Source organism: Xenopus tropicalis, chromosome 5, assembly GCF_000004195.4.
Source record: "Xenopus tropicalis strain Nigerian chromosome 5, UCB_Xtro_10.0, whole genome shotgun sequence".
Lineage (NCBI taxonomy): Eukaryota > Metazoa > Chordata > Amphibia > Anura > Pipidae > Xenopus > Xenopus tropicalis.
This window is the reverse complement of record NC_030681.2, coordinates 2,254,111-2,274,704: the sequence shown is the minus strand read 5'-3', so window position 1 is coordinate 2,274,704 and position 20,594 is coordinate 2,254,111. Positions and strand designations below refer to the sequence as shown.

General features: G+C 49.7%; 4 protein-coding genes across 6 annotated transcripts in view; 2 read left to right on the top strand and 2 right to left on the bottom strand.

Annotated features, from left to right (window-relative positions):
- The window catches only part of slc29a1 (solute carrier family 29 member 1 (Augustine blood group)), a 55,729-nt gene extending 48,640 nt beyond the window's left edge, over positions 1 to 7,089 (top strand). For 2 of the 3 annotated variants that reach the window (XM_031901687.1, NM_001015718.1), the window contains 3 exon segments: positions 3,347 to 3,432; positions 4,847 to 5,046; positions 6,409 to 7,000. In XM_031901687.1, coding sequence (XP_031757547.1) covers positions 3,347 to 3,432; positions 4,847 to 5,046; positions 6,409 to 6,520 — 398 coding nt within the window. In that variant the 3' untranslated portion in view covers positions 6,521 to 7,000. 3 annotated transcript variants of the gene reach the window in all.
- A 430-nt stretch (positions 7,090 to 7,519) lies between these two features.
- Positions 7,520 to 8,013, bottom strand: LOC100488021 (histone H2A type 1-like). Its single transcript, XM_002942156.5, has one exon. It carries the CDS (start codon positions 7,970 to 7,972, stop codon positions 7,580 to 7,582), a length of 393 nt encoding a protein of 130 aa, XP_002942202.2. The 5' UTR covers positions 7,973 to 8,013; the 3' UTR covers positions 7,520 to 7,579.
- A 1,193-nt stretch (positions 8,014 to 9,206) lies between these two features.
- LOC100491383 (histone H2A type 1) lies at positions 9,207 to 10,100 on the top strand. The gene has a single exon (XM_004920434.4). The coding sequence runs from the start codon at positions 9,247 to 9,249 to the stop codon at positions 9,637 to 9,639; it is 393 nt and encodes a 130-aa protein (XP_004920491.1). The 5' UTR covers positions 9,207 to 9,246; the 3' UTR covers positions 9,640 to 10,100.
- Positions 10,101 to 10,462: 362 nt separating this feature from the next.
- On the bottom strand, positions 10,463 to 10,945 carry LOC116410791 (histone H4). The gene has a single exon (XM_031901832.1). The coding sequence runs from the start codon at positions 10,822 to 10,824 to the stop codon at positions 10,513 to 10,515; it is 312 nt and encodes a 103-aa protein (XP_031757692.1). The 5' UTR covers positions 10,825 to 10,945; the 3' UTR covers positions 10,463 to 10,512.
- Positions 10,946 to 20,594: the final 9,649 nt, after the last annotated feature.

Sequence of the window (20,594 nt, the reverse complement as noted above, 5' to 3'; positions counted from 1 at the left end):
AGCAGTAAATTACTAAATTTTCCAAGCATTACAGCAGAATACGGCATACTTTACATTCCAAAGCCAAAAATCCTGGAACATTAGGTTTAACCCCAGGAAACCATACATTTTTGAAAACTACACATTCTGCCGAATCCGAAATGGGTAACTATGTCTTCCAACTCCTAAGTACCAAACGGCAATGCTTTACTGAATTTAGCATTTTCTATAAAAAAAATTATGAAAATTCTAAAAAATCGCCTCAAATTTTCCACTTTCAAGCACCTTATCTCCCACATAACATTAGGTACCAAGAAAACACCCCCTAAATATGAAAGCCAGGGGTCCGCTGAACAGTTTGATGCCCATTGTGCATAGGATCAGCACTGTATCTGGAATTTAGAGACCCCAAAAGGAAATTAGTGCATACAAAGTGTATATACTGCATTATAAGCTACCGGCATGTGCATTATGTGCCATAAGACCCCCTAACAGTAAGGAGACCCTAGAAAACCAAACATCTTCCAAAAGTACACAATCTGACAAAACAAAAATGGGTAAATACAACTTTCTACAGCAAACTACCAAACTACAAAGCTATGCTAAACAGAACGGTTTTTATGGCATTTCTGAAAATCGTCACAAAGCTTCCATTTTACCCCATTATGTACCCCCACATTTAGTAACGAACCAACATAAAACATTCTAAATATGAACACCAGGGGCCTACTGAACAGTTTGATGCCCTATATGCATAGATATACCAAACTATGTGGGGTACAGAGGAAGCCAAATTGAAATACAGCAGATAAAATGTCCATGTGGAAGACAAGTAACAAAGAACAATGTGAAATGCAATAAAATTGATAAAAATAAAAAATCACTAAAATCATTTTTTTTTTTTGCCTAATAATATCTGCGGGCAGAATAACAGTTTGAGTATTTTGGCTAGGGCAAATAAGTTTTACAGACAAAGTCAAGCGAGCAACAACTATACATAACTGAAAATGCAGTAAAATACCTAAAAATGCACCAAAATCACAGAAAATGTAGTATAAACACCCGAATAATACACAAACGGTATTGCGGTTAGGGAATACACTATCCGCAATGGCAATAAAAGATTTTTTTCAGGCAAGAATAAAAACGATGCGATTAAAAAAAAAAAAATTACAAAATTACATAAGTGTGTAAGTGAGTGTGTACACATGGTAAAATGTGTTTTGTGTGCATGTGTGTGAGTGTGCAAGAGTAAGTGTGAGTGCTGTAAATATTTGAAACCCCCCCAACCCCCCTAAAATGTATGTGTTTGTGTGTGTATTAGTGTATTATGTGTGTTTGTGTGTGTATTAGTGTATTATGTGTGTGTATTAGTGCATTATTAGTGTATTATGTGTGTGTATGTGTGTTTGTGTGTGTATTAGTGCATTATTAGTGTATTATGTGTGTGTATTAGTGTATTATGTGTGTGTATTAGTGCATTATTAGTGTATTATGTGTGTGTATGTGTGTTTGTGTGTGTATTAGTGTATTATGTGTGTGTATGTGTGTTTTGGTGTGTATTAGTGCATTATTAGTGATTATTGTGTGTTATGTAGTGTATTATGTGTGTGTAATTAGTGGTTATTAGTGTATTATGTGTGTTTGTGTGTGTAGTGTATTATGTGTGTGTTATGTGTGTTTGTGGTGTGTATTAGTGAGTGTATTAGTTGTGTGTGTTGTGTTTGTGTGTTGTATTGTGTATTATGTGTGTGTAGTGTGTTTGTGTGTGTATTAGTGTATTATGTTGTGTGTATGTTGTGTTTGTGTGTATTAGTGCGTGTGTGTTTGTGTGTGTATTAGTGTATTATGTGTGTGTATGTGTGTTTGTGTGTGTATTAGTGCATTATTAGTGTATTATGTGTGTGTATTAGTGTATTATGTGTGTGTATTAGTGCATTATTAGTGTATTATGTGTGTTTGTGTGTGTATTAGTGTATTATGTGTGTGTATGTGTGTTTGTGTGTGTATTAGTGCATTATTAGTGTATTATGTGTGTGTATGTGTGTTTGTGTGTGTATTTGGCACTTACTTGTATAGTAGAACGTGGATCTGCAGGGAGACAGCAGCAGTCTGGCAGTGAGTAGGAGCTGCACGTGCCTGGTGGGGCCCATAGGTGATTGCGCCCCAGGGGCCACTCGTTCCCGCCCCCTCTGACTGATGTCTGGAGGCTGGGAAACCAGCGGGGAGTGAAGGAACGGCTTGAAAAGCTGCTTCTCCGCTCCCAAACCCGGAAGTGCAGCAGGACGTAGAATCTACATCCTGTGGCACTAAAAGGGTTAAATGTTAAAAGGGGTGTGCGTGTATTGGGTTAATTAGGGGTCTGTGTGTATTGGGTTAATTAGGGGTGTGTGTGTATTGGGTTAATTAGGGGTGTGCGTGTATTGGGTTAATTAGGGGTCTGTGTGTATTGGGTTAATTAGGGGTGTGCGTGTATTGGGTTAATTAGGGGTCTGTGTGTATTGGGTTAATTAGGGGTCTGTGTGTATTGGGTTAATTAGGGGTCTGTGTGTATTGGGTTGATTAGGGGTCTGTGTGTATTGGGTAAATTAGGGGTGTGTGTATTGGGTTAATTAGGGGTGTGTGTATTGGGTTAATTAGGGGTGTGTGTGTATTGGGTTAATTAGGGGTGTGTGTGTATTGGGTTAATTAGGGGTCTGTGTGTATTGGGTTAATTAGGGGTGTGTGTATTGGGTTAATTAGGGGTCTGTGTGTATTGGGTTAATTAGGGGTGTGTGTATTGGGTTAATTAGGGGTCTGTGTGTATTGGGCTAATTAGGGGTCTGTGTGTATTGGGTTAATTAGGTGTGTGTGTATTGGGTTAATTAGGGGTCTGTGTGTATTGGGTTAATTAGGGGTGTGCGTGTATTGGGTTAATTAGGGGTCTGTGTGTATTGGGTTAATTAAGGGGTGTGGTGTATTGGGTTAATTAGGGGTGTGTGTATTGGGCTAATTAGGGGTCTGTGTGTATTGGGCTAATTAGGGGTTTGTGTGTATTGGGTTAATTAGGTGTGTGTGTATTGGGTTAATTAGGGGTGTGTGTATTGGGTTAATTAGGGGTCTGTGTGTATTGGGTTAATTAGGGGTCTGTGTATTGGGTTAATTAGGGGTCTGTGTGTATTGGGTTAATTAGGGGTCTGTGTGTATTGGGCTAATTAGGGGTCTGTGTGTATTGGGTTAATTAGGTGTGTGTGTATTGGGTTAATTAGGGGTGTGTGTATTGGGTTAATTAGGGGTGTGCCTGGGATGACAAGGGAGAGGAGTGAATATAAGTGAATTCTGCCCCCCCAGTTGCCCCTGCTGACGCCCCATTCTGCCCCATGTGCAGGTATTTATTTCATCCCCGTGTCCTGCTTCCTGCTCTTCAACCTGTTTGACTGGGCTGGGCGGAGCCTCACCGTGCTGACTATGTGGGTGAGTATCTCACGCTGGGGCCCCCCTGTATCCCGGAGAGAAATAAAGGGGCCAAGTAAGTGCCCACTCACTAGCGCCTTCCTTCCCCACTTACTGGCACCTACCTACCTGCTCACTTGCACCTACTTACCCACTCACTGGCACCTAACTACCCACTCACTAGCGCCTTCCTTCCCCACTTACTGGCACCTACCTACCTGCTCACTGGCACCTACTTACCCACTCACATGCACCTAACTACCCACTCACTAGTGCCTTCCTTCCCCCACTTACTGGCACCTACCTACCTGCTCACTGGCACCTACTTACCCACTCACTGGCACCTAACTACCCACTCACTAGCGCCTTCCTTCCCCACTTACTGCACCTACCTACCCTGCCCACTGGCACCTACTTACCCACTCACTGGCACCTAACTACCCACTCACTAGTGCCTTCCTTCCCCACTTACTGGCACCTACCTACCTGCTCACTGGCACCTACTTACCCACTCACTGGCACCTAACTACCCACTCACTAGCGCCTTCCTTCCCCACTTACTGGCACCTACCTACCTGCTCACTGGCACCTACTTACCCACTCACTGGCACCTAACTACCCACTCACTAGTGCCTTCCTTCCCCACTTACTGGCACCTACCTACCTGCTCACTGGCACCTACTTACCCACTCACTGGCACCTAACTACCCACTCACTAGCGCCTTCCTTCCCCACTTACTGTCACCTACCTACCTGCTCACTTGCACCTACCTACCCACTCACTGGCACCTACCTAACCACTCACTAGCACCTTCCTTCCCCACTTACTGGCACCTACCTACCTGCTCACTGGCACCTACTTACCCACCCACTGGCACCTAACTACCCACTCACTAGTGCCTTCCTTCCCCACTCACTGGCACCTACCTCCCCGCTCACTGGCACCTACCTAACCACTCACTAGCACCTTCCTTCCCCACTTACTGGCACCTACCTACCTGCTCACTGGCACCTACTTACCCACCCACTGGCACCTACCTACCCACTAGTGCCTTCCTTCCCCACTCACTGGCACCTACCTACCTGCTCACTGGCGCCTACCTAACTGCTCACTGGCACCTACTTGCCCACCCACTGGCACCTACCTACCCACTCACTGGCACCTACCTAACCACTCACTAGCACCTACCTACCCGCTCACTGGCACCTACCTACCCGCTCACTGGCGCCAGAACTCCCCTGAGCTGTTGAGTTCTGTTTCCCATAGATCCTCTCTGGTCCCTGTTGGTGAATCCAATCTCCCCCAGTTCTCTGTACTTCTGGGCTGCTCTCCTCCCCATGGACTCCAGTTTCCCCCCTACAGATACCCAGTGGCCGTGCGCGGGGGACATTCTCGCAGATCTGTATCCGTTACATGTTTTTCTTTTCCCCACAGCCGGGACAGGACAGCAAATTGCTCCCCCTGCTGGTGGCAGCGCGGTTGGTGTTCCTGCCCCTCTTTATGTTGTGTAACGTGTCGCCCCGTACCTACCTGCCCGTCCTGCTCGCCCACGACGCTTGGTACATCTGCATCATGATCCTGTTTGCTGTGTCCAACGGCTACTTGGCCAGTCTGTGTATGTGCTTTGGGCCCAAGTAAGTACATACCTGTCCCCCCCTGCCGGGGACCTTCTCCCCCTGTAACCTGTGCCCCCCAGTCCCTCTGTATCGGCACTCGCTGCCCCTGTAACCTGTGCCCCCTGGTCCCCCCGTATCGGCACTCGCTGCCCCTGTAACCTGTGCCCCCTGGTCCCCCCGTATCGGCACTCGCTGCCCCTGTAACCTGTGCCCCCTGGTCCCTCCGTATCGGCACTCGCTGCCCCTGTGCCCCCGGTCCCTCCGTATCGGCACTCGCTGCCCCTGTGCCCCCGGTCCCCCCGTATCGGCACTCGCTGCCCCTGTGCCCCCCGGGTCCCTCCGTATCGGCACTCGCTGCCCCTGTCCCCCCGGTCCCTCCGTATCGGCACTCGCTGCCCCTGTGCCCCCCGGTCCCCCCGTATCGGCACTCGCTGCCCCTGTGCCCCCCGGGTCCCTCCGTATCGGCACTCGCTGCCCCTGTGCCCCCCGGTCCCCCCGTATCGGCACTCGCTGCCCCTGGGCCCCCCAGTCCCTCCATATCGGCACTCGCTGCCCCTGTGCCCCCCGGTCCCCCCGTATCGGCACTCGCTGCCCCTGTAACCTGTGCCCCCCGGTCCCCCCGTATCGGCACTCGCTGCCCCTGGGGCCCCCCAGTCCCTCCGTATCGGCACTCGCTGCCCCTGTAACCTGTGCCCCCCGGTCCCCCCCGTATCGGCACTCGCTGCCCCTGTAACCTGTGCCCCCCGGGTCCCCCGTATCGGCACTCGCTGCCCTGTGCCCCCCGGTCCCTCCGTATCGGCACTCGCTGCCCCTGTGCCCCCGGTCCCTCCGTATCGGCACTCGCTGCCCTGTGCCCCCCGGTCCCTCCGTATCGGCACTCGCTGCCCTGTGCCCCCCGGGTCCCTCCGTATCGGCACTCGCTGCCCTGTGCCCCCGGTCCCCCCGTATCGGCACTCGCTGCCCCTGGGCCCCCCAGTCCCTCCATATCGGCACTCGCTGCCCCTGTGCCCCCCGGTCCCCCCGTATCGGCACTCGCTGCCCCTGTAACCTGTGCCCCCCGGTCCCCCCCGTATCGGCACTCGCTGCCCTGGGCCCCCCAGTCCCTCCGTATCGGCACTCGCTGCCCCTGTGCCCCCCCGGTCCCCCCGTATCGGCACTCGCTGCCCCTGTAACCTGTGCCCCCCAGTCGCTCCGTATCGGCACTCGCTGCCCCTGTAACCTGTGCCCCCCAGTCGCTCCGTATCGGCACTCGCTGCCCCTGTACCCTGTTAACCCCTTCCCTGCCAGAACTCCCCTGAGCTGCTGATGGCAGTGCCCACATTCTAGTCCTGTGCCCCAGTTACCCACAATGCATTGCTGACATCTCCTTCTCCATTGCAGGAAAGTTGGGGTTCATGAGGCGGAGACGGCGGGGGCAATCATGGCCTTCTTTCTGTCCCTGGGCCTGGCCCTCGGAGCCGGACTCTCATTCCCCTTGCGCATCCTTGTCTGATTGGGCACTGTAACCCCATTCACCCCAGTGCCCCCCTGAATACTCGGACCCCCACAGGTGCTACCTCTTGTACTTCAGAAAGATCCGTATCCATGAGCGGAGTGACCCCCCCAGCGGAGTCAGACGGCAATTAATTACCATTTGCTGCCCCTGTGTGCTTGGACTGTGTCCCCCAGAAACCCATTGCTGGTTGGGCCCCTGGAGCTGATTGGATAAAGGGGCCCCTATTGTGCTCATTGCAGTAATATTCCCCCTACAGAGCACTGGGGGGCCCTCCTTCACCCCGATTCTGTATGATGCCAAAGTTATCACTCACATGTGACAAGGACAGTGCCCCCCCGTGCCCATTACTTGGGGGGGGGGGGGGAAGATAGGCAGATCCTGCAAACAGCCCCCCTCTCTGCGTTTACCGACTTTTATATTTACTCATTTTTATTTTTTTATTTTATACAAAATGAATTTCCCAGAATTCCTCTCGCACCCGTGTATTATCATTATTATATACAGGGTCGTGAGCCAATGAGAAGCGCTCACCGATGTGACGTTAATAAAGGGCTCTTTGTATTTAACTGGTTATTTTGTACAAGGAGGCGGCACTGCGCCCTCTAACGGGCTTTCTGTGAACATCAGTGCAGAACAGCGCCACCGTGTGGCAGAGATAGGAAACCACAAACATTCCATAGACTATTCTATAAGCTCCGGCAGAACAATGAGGCCTGTGGGGACCGTTAGAAACTCGGTACTTTCCTGGTTCCGTATTAACATTTTCTCAGCTGAAATAGATACAGCGAAATTCATTTTCCCCCGAAAACATCCCAAAGCCAGAAAAACCTTATTCATCCCCATGATTGGCTGCCTGCAGAATACTTGTACGCTATTGGCGAATTTAAATGTCTGCTGCTGCCGCCAAAATAGCACACAATGCCCAACTGCCCGGAAGCTGAAAGGCAATAGTTTCTATTAACCCCGTATGTACCACAGCCGTGTTTAGATAATGTGGGCGGCTCTGAGAAGAGCCTTTGGGTTTCTCTATAGAGATTTACTCGGCGTTTCGGAGCGTTACTTGCCCTTGGCCGCCTTGGAGCTCTCGGCTTTCTTGGGCAGCAGCACGGACTGGATGTTGGGCAGGACCCCGCCCTGAGCGATAGTCACCCCTCCGAGCAGTTTGTTCAGCTCCTCATCATTGCGCACAGCGAGCTGCAGGTGCCTGGGGATGATACGGGTCTTCTTGTTATCCCGGGCAGCGTTCCCGGCCAACTCCAGGATCTCAGCGGTCAGGTACTCGAGTACTGCGGCCAGATAGACCGGAGCTCCGGCCCCGACCCGCTCGGCATAATTGCCTTTCCTCAGCAAGCGGTGAACTCGGCCAACTGGGAACTGCAGCCCAGCCCGGGATGAGCGGGTCTTGGCCTTAGCGCGGGTTTTGCCGCCTTGTTTCCCTCTGCCGGACATGATCACAAGCTCAAACTCTCACCGCCAGAACGAATAAAATACGTATCGCCGTATCGCTCATTTATAGAGTGTACACTGTTCGCTGATTGGGTGAGTTTCAAGGCAGCCAATGACAGAGTTTTATCAGCGACCAATCAACAGTTGAAAGGCTCAGCTTTGTTCGTATTGGCCAATCACACGTCGCTTTTTGAAAGACAAAGCAAATATCCGGCAGGGATTCCTTTAGCGGATGATTTTAGTTCTACACTCGGGTACCGGCTGCCTTGTCTGTATGGGAGGGAGAATAAGAGAAGCGGAAGGTTCCAGTAGGTGGAACAATACTGATGTTAATACGGAACCAGGAAAGTACCGAGTCCCCACAGTAACGTTTCTAACGGTCCCCACAGGCCTCATTGTTCTGCCGGAGCTTATAGAATAGTCTATGGAATGTTTGTGGTTTCCTATCTCTGCCACACGGTGGCGCTGTTCTGCACTGATCTTGTCTGAACCAGCAAAGTCCGCTCCAATAAAGCGATGCGCTCAGAGATAAATATATGCGCACGGTATTGGGGGAACCTTGGCTTGTACATAAATATGGCGCAACTCTCCTTCCTGCGCTCCTTGTGCGCCTTTTCGTCTTTATTATGGGTCTTGGCCACCGCTCTCTTGGACTTTGCTCCTTACACCAAGCGCTCCCCCATCGCCTCCCGGGAGGTACAGACCGCGGCCCGCCTGCTGCTGCCTGGGGAGCTGGCCAAGGGCACCAAGTACCCAGCGCTAAGTATTTGCCCCATGTCCTGCCCTACTCCCAGCAACACGAAGGGCTTTTCTAAGAGCCCCGACCCCCTCTCTATAAGATCTGTAATGGGCTCTGTTTGGGCTGGGTAGGTAGCGGGTCCCGGTGCCATATGGGCTGGGTACCTAATGGGAGCGGATCGCTGCTGGGTTTATGCACTGATTTCCCCGCACAAACACACGCTAATAGCGCCGGCGCAGCGCTGTACAGCCGCTCTGTAAGTCTGGGCCGGATGGAAACAGAGACAGAACCGGTACATTGGTTTATAGCAGAATAAAATGGATTTCAGGGCCCTTGGAGGAAGGTGCAGGGCTGGAAACCGTTAGCTCGGTGCTGCCGCCTAATAGACTCACCGGGGCCCTTACCCGCCGGGATATGGGGGAACCTTGGGGGCCGCAGCTAAGGAAAAGGGTATTTAATGGCAGATAAACGGGTTCCTTATGCCTTTAATTATTCACTCAAAAACAAGGTCTGGCGGTGAGAGTTTGAGCTTGTGATCATGTCCGGCAGAGGGAAACAAGGCGGCAAAACCCGCGCTAAGGCCAAGACCCGCTCATCCCGGGCTGGGCTGCAGTTCCCAGTTGGCCGAGTTCACCGCTTGCTGAGGAAAGGCAATTATGCCGAGCGGGTCGGGGCCGGAGCTCCGGTCTATCTGGCCGCAGTACTCGAGTACCTGACCGCTGAGATCCTGGAGTTGGCCGGGAACGCTGCCCGGGATAACAAGAAGACCCGTATCATCCCCAGGCACCTGCAGCTCGCTGTGCGCAATGATGAGGAGCTGAACAAACTGCTCGGAGGGGTGACTATCGCTCAGGGCGGGGTCCTGCCCAACATCCAGTCCGTGCTGCTGCCCAAGAAAGCCGAGAGCTCCAAGGCGGCCAAGGGCAAGTAACGCTCCGAAACGCCGAGTAAATCTCTATAGAGAAACCCAAAGGCTCTTCTCAGAGCGCCCCCTCCGGCTCTAAAGGGCTGGGATTCCCGGTATTCCTGTAACCACAGTAACTAAATGAGGGGTACAGGGAGGGAGCGATACCGCTGCCCGTAATGCATCTCCTTCCCCCACCGCCGTGTCTCCTGCCGGGGAGGCGCCTGAGTGGGTTTCACTGAGACTCGGGGATGGGAACGTGTTTTTAGGCTTAGTGTCTATAGTTTCCGGCGGTTCTGTTGGACGGAACTTGCAATAGCAGCCGATAGAAACGAAAGAAACATTCAGACTTATCTGTATCTTACTATATGTACATACTTATCGCCAAGATCCAACGCTATATCCTGCCGTGTGGCGCAATATAGAAATTATCGCCTCCGGGAATAGAAAGACCGCGGTATTTTGGCGGCAGCAGGAACAAGAAAAAACGAATATTTAAATTAGCCAATGGCGAGCAAGTATTCTACAGCGCCCAATCAGACTACTTATGTGTTTTTAACCGACCAATCATAGGGAGTAGTACGGTTTCATATAAGCCCCGCCTATAGCACAAGGACCTCCAGTAATTGAAAGGACAAGGGAATCCATGCTGGGGGGCGGGGCAGATTTATTGTTCATGGGGCACAATCCGCCGGCCGTTAGGATATAATTCTGCGCGCAAACACAAATAGCGCAGAAATGCAGGAGAAACATTACTGCTCTAAACGGTTCCGCACATAATTCCCTATAAACACTCCGTGACTCACGGAAGCCTGACGGCAAGAGATCACAGCTCTCAGGGAGAGGGTGGGGGGCTCTGAGAAGAGCCTTTGGGTAGAGAATGAGAGGGCAGTGGGACATTCAGCCCCCGAAGCCGTAGAGAGTGCGGCCCTGGCGCTTGAGAGCGTACACCACATCCATGGCGGTAACGGTCTTCCTCTTGGCGTGCTCGGTGTAGGTGACGGCGTCCCGGATGACATTCTCCAGGAAAACCTTGAGGACCCCCCGAGTCTCCTCATAGATGAGGCCAGAGATGCGCTTGACTCCCCCTCTCCGTGCCAGGCGGCGGATGGCGGGCTTGGTGATGCCCTGGATGTTATCCCGCAGTACCTTCCTGTGCCGCTTGGCGCCGCCCTTCCCCAAACCTTTTCCTCCTTTGCCGCGTCCGGACATGGTAACAAGATCTCTGTTTCTCACAGACTGTGGGAGTTACAGGCAGCGACGCTTTATATGCTGCTGCAGCCGACCTGACAGGGAACTGAGCACTTGGGCGGGGTTTCGTACGGCTTCCTGATGTTGGGTTTTATCTCTTTTCTCCTCTTCCTCCGATTTGCAAATAAATAATATTTAGAAACCCTCCGCAGTAATGTGTCATTTGCTGATTGGGATTTAATATAAAACATAAAAGAAATCATCTCATCCAATGACCTGTTACACATTGAGCTCAGACATATTACTATAGGGCCGGGGAATCAATGGCTTGGGGATCTCTGAGCGGTTGTGAGGCTGCACTGTATCCCCAGTCTCCAACTAGAACGATCTCACGACTTCATAGCTGATCCCTGGGGCCCCAATCGGCTGAGCAAATAAATTTGGCTCCCCCCTCCCCCCCCCCGCACCCATCTCATTTTCTGTCACTTGAGCTCCCCCCCAGTACCGGCAGGGTGTCCGGGCTCTACCTGCTGAAGCTCCAGGTCCGGGTATTATTGCCTGTGTGGGGCAGTGAGGGTTCAGTCTGAACCATGGCCGAATTGTGCCTCCCATCGCAGTCAGTGGCAAAGCCTTTGGGATATGGGCAATAAGCCGGTGTTTGTACCAAACTGTAAGTAGGAGGGTCTCACTGTGACCCTGCTGGGCAGCGATTGGCTGAGGAGATGTCGGACAGTTACCGGTAGGACAAGCTGATATAAGGAGATTTTCTTACCTGATAAATCCCTTTTGCGTAGGCCCTACCTGTCAGTGCAGGACAACTGGGGTTAAGTTCTCCCCTCTGGAGGCAGGACAATCTCTAATGAATGGGATGTATATGGCTGATATATGGGTCGCTCTGGCTTCTGCCCATTGGATGATGTGGGAGATCTCCCGCATGGCTGCTGTGCTTCGTGTACCGCCTTGCTTGTTGAGATAAGCCACTGCTGTGCTGCTGTCCGTCTGTATTCTGATGTGAGAGCTCCGTAGGGCTGCTGACCAATAGGTGATCGCTCTGTGGATGGCCCGAATCTCCAGGACATTTATGTGTAGTTTCTTCTCCTGTGAGGACCAGAGGCCCTGACACGTTAGATGTTTCCAGGCTGCTCCCCAGCCTTTCAGGCTCGCGTCTGTAGAGATCACTTCCGGGTCCAATAGGCGCCACGGTTTGCCCCGTGCTAGGTTGGATTGCAGGGACCACCATTGAAGGCTGATGTGAACCCGATTGGAAAGGGGAATTTGTTGAGACAGGTCCTTGTGGTCTTTGTTCCATAACCTTAGAAATTCCCTCTGTAATGGTCTCATGTGGTATCTCGCGAAGGGTACTGCGTCTAGGGCTGCGGCCATCAGTCCTAATAGCTGTAGTATCTGGAATGCCGTGGCCGGTCGCTGTTGAATCTGATTGGAAAGTGACTGAATCTTTGATATCTTTTCCTGTGATAGGAAAATTTGTTGTTGTACCGTGTCCACGATCATCCCCAGGAAGGGCATGACCTGTTGTGGAATCAGAATGCTCTTTTGGTGGTTTATTAGCCAGCCGTGCGATGTCAGTTGTTGGATGCATAACTCGGTGTCTCTCACTGCTTTGGTTGCCGAGTCCGCATAAATGAGAATGTCGTCTAGATAGGGGTAGATGTGTACCCCCTGAGACCGGATTTCTGCCACTAGGGCTCCCAGAACTTTGGTAAACTTTGGCATGGCTTGGAATTGGTAGTGTGCCTGATTTAAGTAGAATCTGAGGAATTTCTGGTGGTCCGAATGAATGGGTATGTGCAGGTATGCGTCTTTGAGATCTACCTTCGTCATGTAGGCTGCCTTTGGTAATGCCGCTGTTATGGATCGAATGGTTTCCATTTTGAATCTCTGGTATTTGACGAATTTGTTGAGTGGATGAAGGTTGAGTACTGGGCGATACCCCCCGTCCTTTTTTGGTACCAAAAACAGATTCGAATAGAATCCTTGGAAGTGTTCCTCTGTGGGACCTGGAGTGATGACGTTTTTGAGCAGGAGATCCTGTAGAATGAGTAGTGTTGCTGACGCTTTTGCGGCGTCTGTGGGTAACTTGGATGGGACTACTCTTGTGATTGGAGGGTATTTGTTGAAGTAAATTTTTAGTCCTTCTGATATGATTCTGAGAACCCAGGGGTCTTTTATGGACTCCTGCCAGGCTGTGGCAAATTGACTGATTCTGCCCCCTACCGCTGGATTCGGTTGGTGGGTTGTTAGTCAGGAATCCTGTGGTTTAGGTGGTCCACCTTTCCTGGTGGTTTTGGAGAGAGGTTGCCAAGTTTTCTGTCGTCTCGAGTTGAACTGGTTGGAGTTCTGTCTTCCTCTATTGGATTGTCTGTTGTAGGATTGGTTCCAGGAACGGTGATGATAGTTCCGTTTATGTGTTTCCCTTCTATTCTTTTTGGTTTGAGGTAGGAAGGAGCCTTTTCCCCCGGTCACATCTGAAATGATCTTTTTCAGTTCTGGCCCGAATAGTTGGGTGCCCTCGAATTTTAGGGATACTAGTCTGTTCTTGGAGGTGGTGTCTCCTGACCATTGACGGAGCCACAAGGCTCTCCTGGCTGCGATTGCCGCTGCTGACGCTTTGGTTGCCAGTTTTGCCATTTCTAGGGATGCTTCGCCTAGGAACGAGAAAGCCAGTCCTAATTTGTCTAATTCTGCGGAGTCTTGAGATCTTTTTAATTCCTGGCACCAGAATTGGGCGGTGCGGGCGACGCTAAGAGCTGCCGAGGCTGGTCGGAGTATTGCTGTTGAGTGTAGGAAGTCTCTTTTTAGTGCTGATTCTATTTTTCTATCCATGGGGTCCCGAAAGGAACCCGCGTCCTCTGATGGAAGTGTGGTATTCCTAGAGAGGCGTACAATGGCAGAATCTACTTTAGGTGACTTGTCCCAGACTTGAGCCAGTTCGTCTGCAACTGGGAATTTGCACATTAGTTTTTTGGAAATGGAGTTGCGTTTATCTGGGTCTGACCATTCTTCTGTAGTTGACTGTATAATGGATTTGCTAGTGGGGAAGGATCTGGATTTTTTTGGGGCATTGCCCAACACTTTGTCTATCTTTGAAAGAGGTGGATTAACTTGTTTGATCTCGAGTGTGTCGTATAGGTGTCTTAAAATGGCTTTGATATTGTCTGGTTGTTTGATAGTCGATTCCTCATCTGATTGGGAGTCACTGTATTGCGACGAGGCACTTCCGCTAGACTCTGAGTCAGATACTGAATCGGATTGGGAAGATATAGTGGTTGATGCGGTCTGGGCACTAGTACTTGGTTGTACCTTAGGCCTGTGCTGCTTGGGTTGAGTTTGAGCAGACACTGCCTGCTGTACCGAGGTGTTTATATGATTCTGCAGCCAATCTATAAATTGAGAAAAATCTTTTACTGGTGCAGCTTCTTGATTAGGTGGGATAGCGTGTGGCTCAGGCCGAGGGCTAGTAGCAGGGCTAGATGGGCCTGGAGAATTTTGATGGGGACTAGGAGAGTCCTGTGTGGCATGAATTAATGCAGTAGTGGTGAGTGAGTGTGTGAGTGTGTGAGTGTGTGAGTGAGTGTGTGAGTGTGTGAGTGAGTGTGTGAGTGTGTGTGTGAGTGTGTGAGTGAGTGAGTGAGTGTGTGAGTGAGTGAGTGAGTGAGTGTGTGTGTGAGTGTGTGAGTGAGTGTGTGAGTGTGTGTGTGAGTGTGTGAGTGTGTGAGTGAGTGTGTGAGTGTGTGAGTGAGTGTGTGAGTGTGTGTGTGAGTGTGTGAGTGAGTGAGTGAGTGTGTGAGTGAGTGAGTGAGTGAGTGTGTGAGTGAGTGAGTGTGAGTGTGTGAGTGAGTGAGTGTGAGTGAGTGTGTGAGTGAGTGAGTGTGTGAGTGAGTGAGTGAGTGAGCCAGGGCCGTGTCTGTATCAGACTCAATAGTTTGCTGCAGTCTTGTCATTTTTGGTAAATTGGGAGGGGAAGGATCTCTGTAAGTTTATGCTTAGAAGGAGCATTTTCCCCCAAATGATCTGTTTCTTTCTGAGAGGACAAGTCCTCTATAAGTTCCAGCAGCTCTTTGGAAGCCATTATGCTGAGAGTAGTTATCTGTGGGTGTAAAACATGTAGTCAGGTAATATATAGCAGGGAATGTGCTTAAACGGTATGTAGAGTGAACTCTCTGCCTGCTGCGTTACCTGTTATTGCGTTCCCCTCCAGCAGAGTGCGCAAAGTCAATTCGCGCCGTCTGATGACGTCACCTTCCTGCGCCGAAGGAGAGACGCGCCAGGAAGTGAAGCGAGTGCCTTGTTCAGAAGGCAGGGGGTCAGGGAAGCGGCTGGTAGCCTAAATGCGGAGCGCGCCACGAAGGGGCTCACGTCAGAAAAAAATGTAAGGTAGGCAGAGTAGGCAGAGTAGGCAGAGTATGTAGAGTAGGCAGAGTATGTAGAGTAGGCAGAGTAGGCAGAGTAGGCAGAGTAGGCAGAGTAGGCAGAGTAGGCAGAGTATGTAGAGTAGGCAGAGTATGTAGAGTAGGCAGAGTAGGCAGAGTAGGCAGAGTATGTAGAGTAGGCAGAGTAGGCAGAGTATGTAGAGTAGGCAGAGTAGGCAGAGTATGTAGAGTAGGCAGAGTAGGCAGAGTATGTAGAGTAGGCAGAGTAGGCAGAGTAGGCAGAGTAGGCAGAGTAGGCAGAGTAGGCAGAGTAGGCAGCGGAGCGACGCGCCCAGTAAGAAAGGAGGGGGGGCTCACGCTGCTAGCGCTGTCTTACCTGTCCGACGCGCTGGGGCTGGTAGTGGAGCAACACACCTCTGATAAGGGCTCACACTGAGCAGGAATAACCTGGCTTGGATTGTAACGGAGCGCACACACCCATGGGGCTCACACTGAGCAGGAATAACCCGGCTTGGATTGTAACGGAGCGCACACACCCATGGGGCTCACACTGAGCAGGAATAACCCGGCTTGGATTGTAACGGAGCGCACACACCCATGGGGCTCACACTGAGCAGGAATAACCCGGCTTGGATTGTAACGGAGCGCACACACCCATGGGGCTCACACTGAGCAGGAATAACCTGGCTTGGATTGTAACGGAGCGCACACACCCATGGGGCTCACACTGAGCAGGAATAACCCGGCTTGGATTGTAACGGAGCGCACACACCCATGGGGCTCACACTGAGCAGGAATAACCTGGCTTGGATTGTAACGGAGCGCACACACCCATGGGGCTCACACTGAGCAGGAATAACCCGGCTTGGATTGTAACGGAGCGCACACACCCATGGGGCTCACACTGAGCCAGGAATAACCTGGCTTGGATTGTAACGGAGCGCACACACCCATGGGGCTCACACTGAGCAGGAATAACCTGGCTTGGATTGTAACGGAGCGCACACACCCATGGGGCTCACACTGAGCAGGAATAACCCGGCTTGGATTGTAACGGAGCGCACACACCCATGGGGCTCACACTGAGCAGGAATAACCCGGCTTGGATTGTAACGGAGCGCACACACCCATGGGGCTCGCGCTTAGGTAGGTGGAATCCTGCTATCATTGCCCATGATTATGATTGGCTAAGATATGGTGGCTGATTTTCTAGGGATGCTTTGGATCCTTCCTGTTGTAATAGTGTTGAATTTTGTGAGGAGGTTGAATTTGCGTCCTATCTCCGAGCAGGACAAACTAAAAACTGATCAGAGAGGGAGACACAGGAAGAGGAGGAGCTTCATTCATTCATTAGAGTTTGTCCCGCCTCCAGAGGAGAGAACTTAACCCCAGTTGTCCTGCACTGACAGGTAGGGCCGTACGCATAAATAGGGGCCATTCCCTTAGTGCCCCACAGGGTGTTTGTTCCTTTGCCTCCCCGGGTATTGAGACTGGGAGGGGGTTGGGTGAGTCTCGCATCAGAGTGTAAGGCTCAGTCCTCTAGTGCCGCAAATGTGACCCTAAGGCAGAAAGGTGGTGAGTATATTAACGAGAAGGTTGTCACACTCTTTAGTGTCCGCCTTGTTATGGTGCAACTGTATTGCCGTATCTGCCTGTATAGGGTGCAACTGTATTGCCGTATCTGCCTGTATAGGGTGCAACTGTATTGCCGTATCTGCCTGTATAGGGTGCAACTGTATTGCCGTATCTGCCTGTATAGGGTGCAACTGTATTGCCGCATCTGCCTGTATAGGGTGCAACTGTATTGCCGCATCTGCCTGTATAGGGTGCAACTGTATTGCCGTATCTGCCTGTATAGGGTGCAACTGTATTGCCGTATCTGCCTGTATAGGGTGCAACTGTATTGCCGTATCTGCCTGTATAGGGTGCAACTGTATTGCCGTATCTGCCTGTATAGGGTGCAACTGTATTGCCGTATCTGCCTGTATAGGGTGCAACTGAATATTGCCGTATCAGCTTCTATGTTTTTATTTGCAGGAAGAAATGATTCTACTATTGCCTTCTGCAACTACATGGGGGTCTCTCTCCTGGGGAATGTTGTTGTTAGTATTGGGCTCCCATCACTATATTACTTGGCTACCGCTGTAGCTAGTCACACTATTGAAGTTGCCCTATGGAGTAACCCCTCTAGTTGGGGGGGGTTCAGTGGCCAGTATGTGGGTTTAGCTCTCTCTGGTTTCCCTCCCTAGAATTTTTCTATCTTTTGTACATCCCATAGTTGCCCACTGCCATGCGAAGGAACAGGAAAGGAGAAAATCAAATCCAACTTACCGAGATTTTCTTTTCCTGGACTGTAGCATGGCAGTGGCACAATGGCAGTGGCACAATGGCAGTGGCACAATGGCAGTGGCACAGTGGCACAATGGCAGTGGGCATGGGCGTCCGCAGAAAATTTTCCAAGGGGGGGCAAGTAAGCTAGCATCATCCTGCAACAGATAAATATATATATATTTTTTTTTTTTTTGCAGGATGATACTAGGGGAGGCTAAATATGGCCCATACACAGACTGACCTAAAGCTAATGTGACACTTAGTGGATTCACTGCTGACGTAAAAAGTTAACCTCCCAACTACCTCTTGCCGTTCCCACTGACTCCCAGGGATACTGTACAAAAGTGCGGGTGGGGGTGCTTTTTTTTTTTACCCTAAAATGTTTAGTATTAGTAGTAAAAGTATTCATACGCGCACTTCTGTTAGGGGATCTGCAAACATTTGTGTTTGGGATCAGTTAGCTTAAAGGGGTAGTTCGCATTCGAATTCACTTTTATTTTTAATGGTTTTTCAGTTATTTAGCTTTTTGTTCAGCAGCTCTCCATTTGGTATTTCAGCAGCTATCTGGTTGCTAGGGTCTTATTTACCCTAGCAACCAGGTAGTGATTTAAACAAGAGATGGGAATATGAATAGTTAAGGGGCCTACTTGGAAAAATAAGTAATACAAAATTATAATAATAATAAAATTGTAGCCTCGCAGAGCAATATTTTTTGGCCCCCATTTGAAATCTGTATAGAGGCAGAAGAGAAAGGCAAATTATTCAAAAAAATTAATTAGGAAGACCAATTGCAAAGTTGCTAGGAATAGGCCATTTTATAACATACTAAAGGTTAACTTAAAAGTGAACCACCCCTTTAGATGTGTTTATGTTAGTTTTATAGCAAGAAAGGCAGTGGGTACTGACTCCCCATTATATACAGTGAGATGCAGTCCGTATTTACAAACCCAGCACATTATATACAGTGAGATGCAGTCCGTATTTACAAACCCAGCACATTATATACAGTGAGATGCAGTCCGTATTTACAAACCCAGCACATTATATACAGTGAGATGCAGTCCGTATTTACAAACCCAGCACATTATATACAGTGAGACGCAGTCTGTATTTACAAACCCAGCACATTATATACAGTGAGACGCAGTCTGTATTTACAAACCCAGCACATTATATACAGTGAGACACAGTCCGTATTTACAAACCCAGCACATTATATACAGTGAGACGCAGTCTGTATTTACAAACCCAGCACATTATATACAGTGAGACGCAGTCCGTATTTACAAACCCAGCACATTATATACAGTGAGACACAGTCCGTATTTACAAACCCAGCACATTATATACAGTGAGACGCAGTCTGTATTTACAAACCCAGCACATTATATACAGTGAGACACAGTCCGTATTTACAAACCCAGCACATTATATACAGTGAGACGCAGTCTGTATTTACAAACCCAGCACATTATATACAGTGAGACGCAGTCCGTATTTACAAACCCAGCACATTATATACAGTGAGAAGCAGTGGGTACAGATGGCAGATATTCAGGCCCTGGCACTATAACACTGGCACTGATACACAACATTGGCCCCACTGTAACTAACTATAAATGAACAAAACAATGACAAAAAAAAAAAAAAATAGTAAGTGCAAAAAACAACAACACATATATAAACACACAATGAGCTTTTTCAAGAGGGAAAGAGTTAACTTACCCTCCATGTGTTAGGGTAGGGGATAGATTATAAATTAAACAATTTAATGTCAGCTAGTGATTCTTTAGAACTGTATAGTACCTGGGTATAGTGCCTGGGTATAGTGCCTGGGTATAGTGCCTGGGTATAGTGCCTGTGTATAGTACCTGTGTATAGTACCTGGGTATAGTGCCTGTGTATAGTACCTGTGTATAGTACCTGGGTATAGTGCCTGGGTATAGTACCTGTGTATAGTACCTGGGTATAGTACCTGGGTATAGTGCCTGTGTATAGTACCTGTGTATAGTGCCTGGGTATAGTGCCTGTGTATAGTACCTGTGTATAGTACCTGGGTATAGTACCTGTGTATAGTACCTGGGTATAGTACCTGGGTATAGTACCTGTGTATAGTGCCTGGGTATAGTGCCTGTGTATAGTACCTGGGTATAGTGCCTGTGTATAGTACCTGTGTATAGTGCCTGGGTATAGTACCTGGGTATAGTACCTGGGTAAGTGGCCTGTGTATAGTGCCTGCGTATAGTGCCTTGCGTATAGTACCTGGGTATAGTACCTGGGTATAGTGCCTGGGTATAGTGCCTGGGTATAGTACCTGGGTATAGTACCTGGGTATAGTGCCTGGGTATAGTACCTGGGTATAGTACCTGGGTATAGTACCTGGGTATAGTGCCTGTGTATAGTACCTGGGTATAGTGCCTGGGTATAGTGCCTGTGGTATAGTGCCTGGGTATAGTGCCTGGGTATAGTACCTTGTTGTATAGTGCCTGTGTATAGTACCTGGGTATAGTACCTGTGTATAGTACCTGTGTATAGTGCCTGTGTATAGTACCTGGGTATAGTGCCTGTGTATAGTGCCTGTGTATAGTACCTGGGTATAGTGCCTGTGTATAGTACCTGGGTATAGTGCCTGTGTATAGTGCCTGCGTATAGTACCTGCGTATAGTACCTGGGTATAGTGCCTGGGTATAGTGCCTGGGTATAGTGCCTGTGTATAGTGCCTGGGTATAGTTACCTTTTACAACAGGCACTATACCCGGTACTGATACACCAGGCATAATACCAGGCATATACCAGTGGCATATACACTAGGTTTATAACACGGTAGTCGCATGGGTACTCGGCACAGCATAAGCCACTGGGCGTCACTCGCCAGGTTAATTATCGCCGTCTAGTGACTCCATGGGTACAATTCTCGGTACTATACCGGCAAAATAAGTGCCTCCAGTCTATAAAGGGTATAGGCACTATACACCAGGCACGATATGCCAACAGCACTATAATCCACGTGTACTCAGAGCAACTATACCCAGTGCGACTAAACCCAGGTAGCTAATATACGCAGTACTG

Coding starts and splice junctions, on each gene's coding strand:
- LOC116410791 (XM_031901832.1), bottom strand. CDS start 10,824: ATGTCCGGACGCGGCAAAGGAGGAAAAGGTTTGGGGAAGGGCGGCGCC.
- LOC100491383 (XM_004920434.4), top strand. CDS start 9,247: ATGTCCGGCAGAGGGAAACAAGGCGGCAAAACCCGCGCTAAGGCCAAG.
- LOC100488021 (XM_002942156.5), bottom strand. CDS start 7,972: ATGTCCGGCAGAGGGAAACAAGGCGGCAAAACCCGCGCTAAGGCCAAG.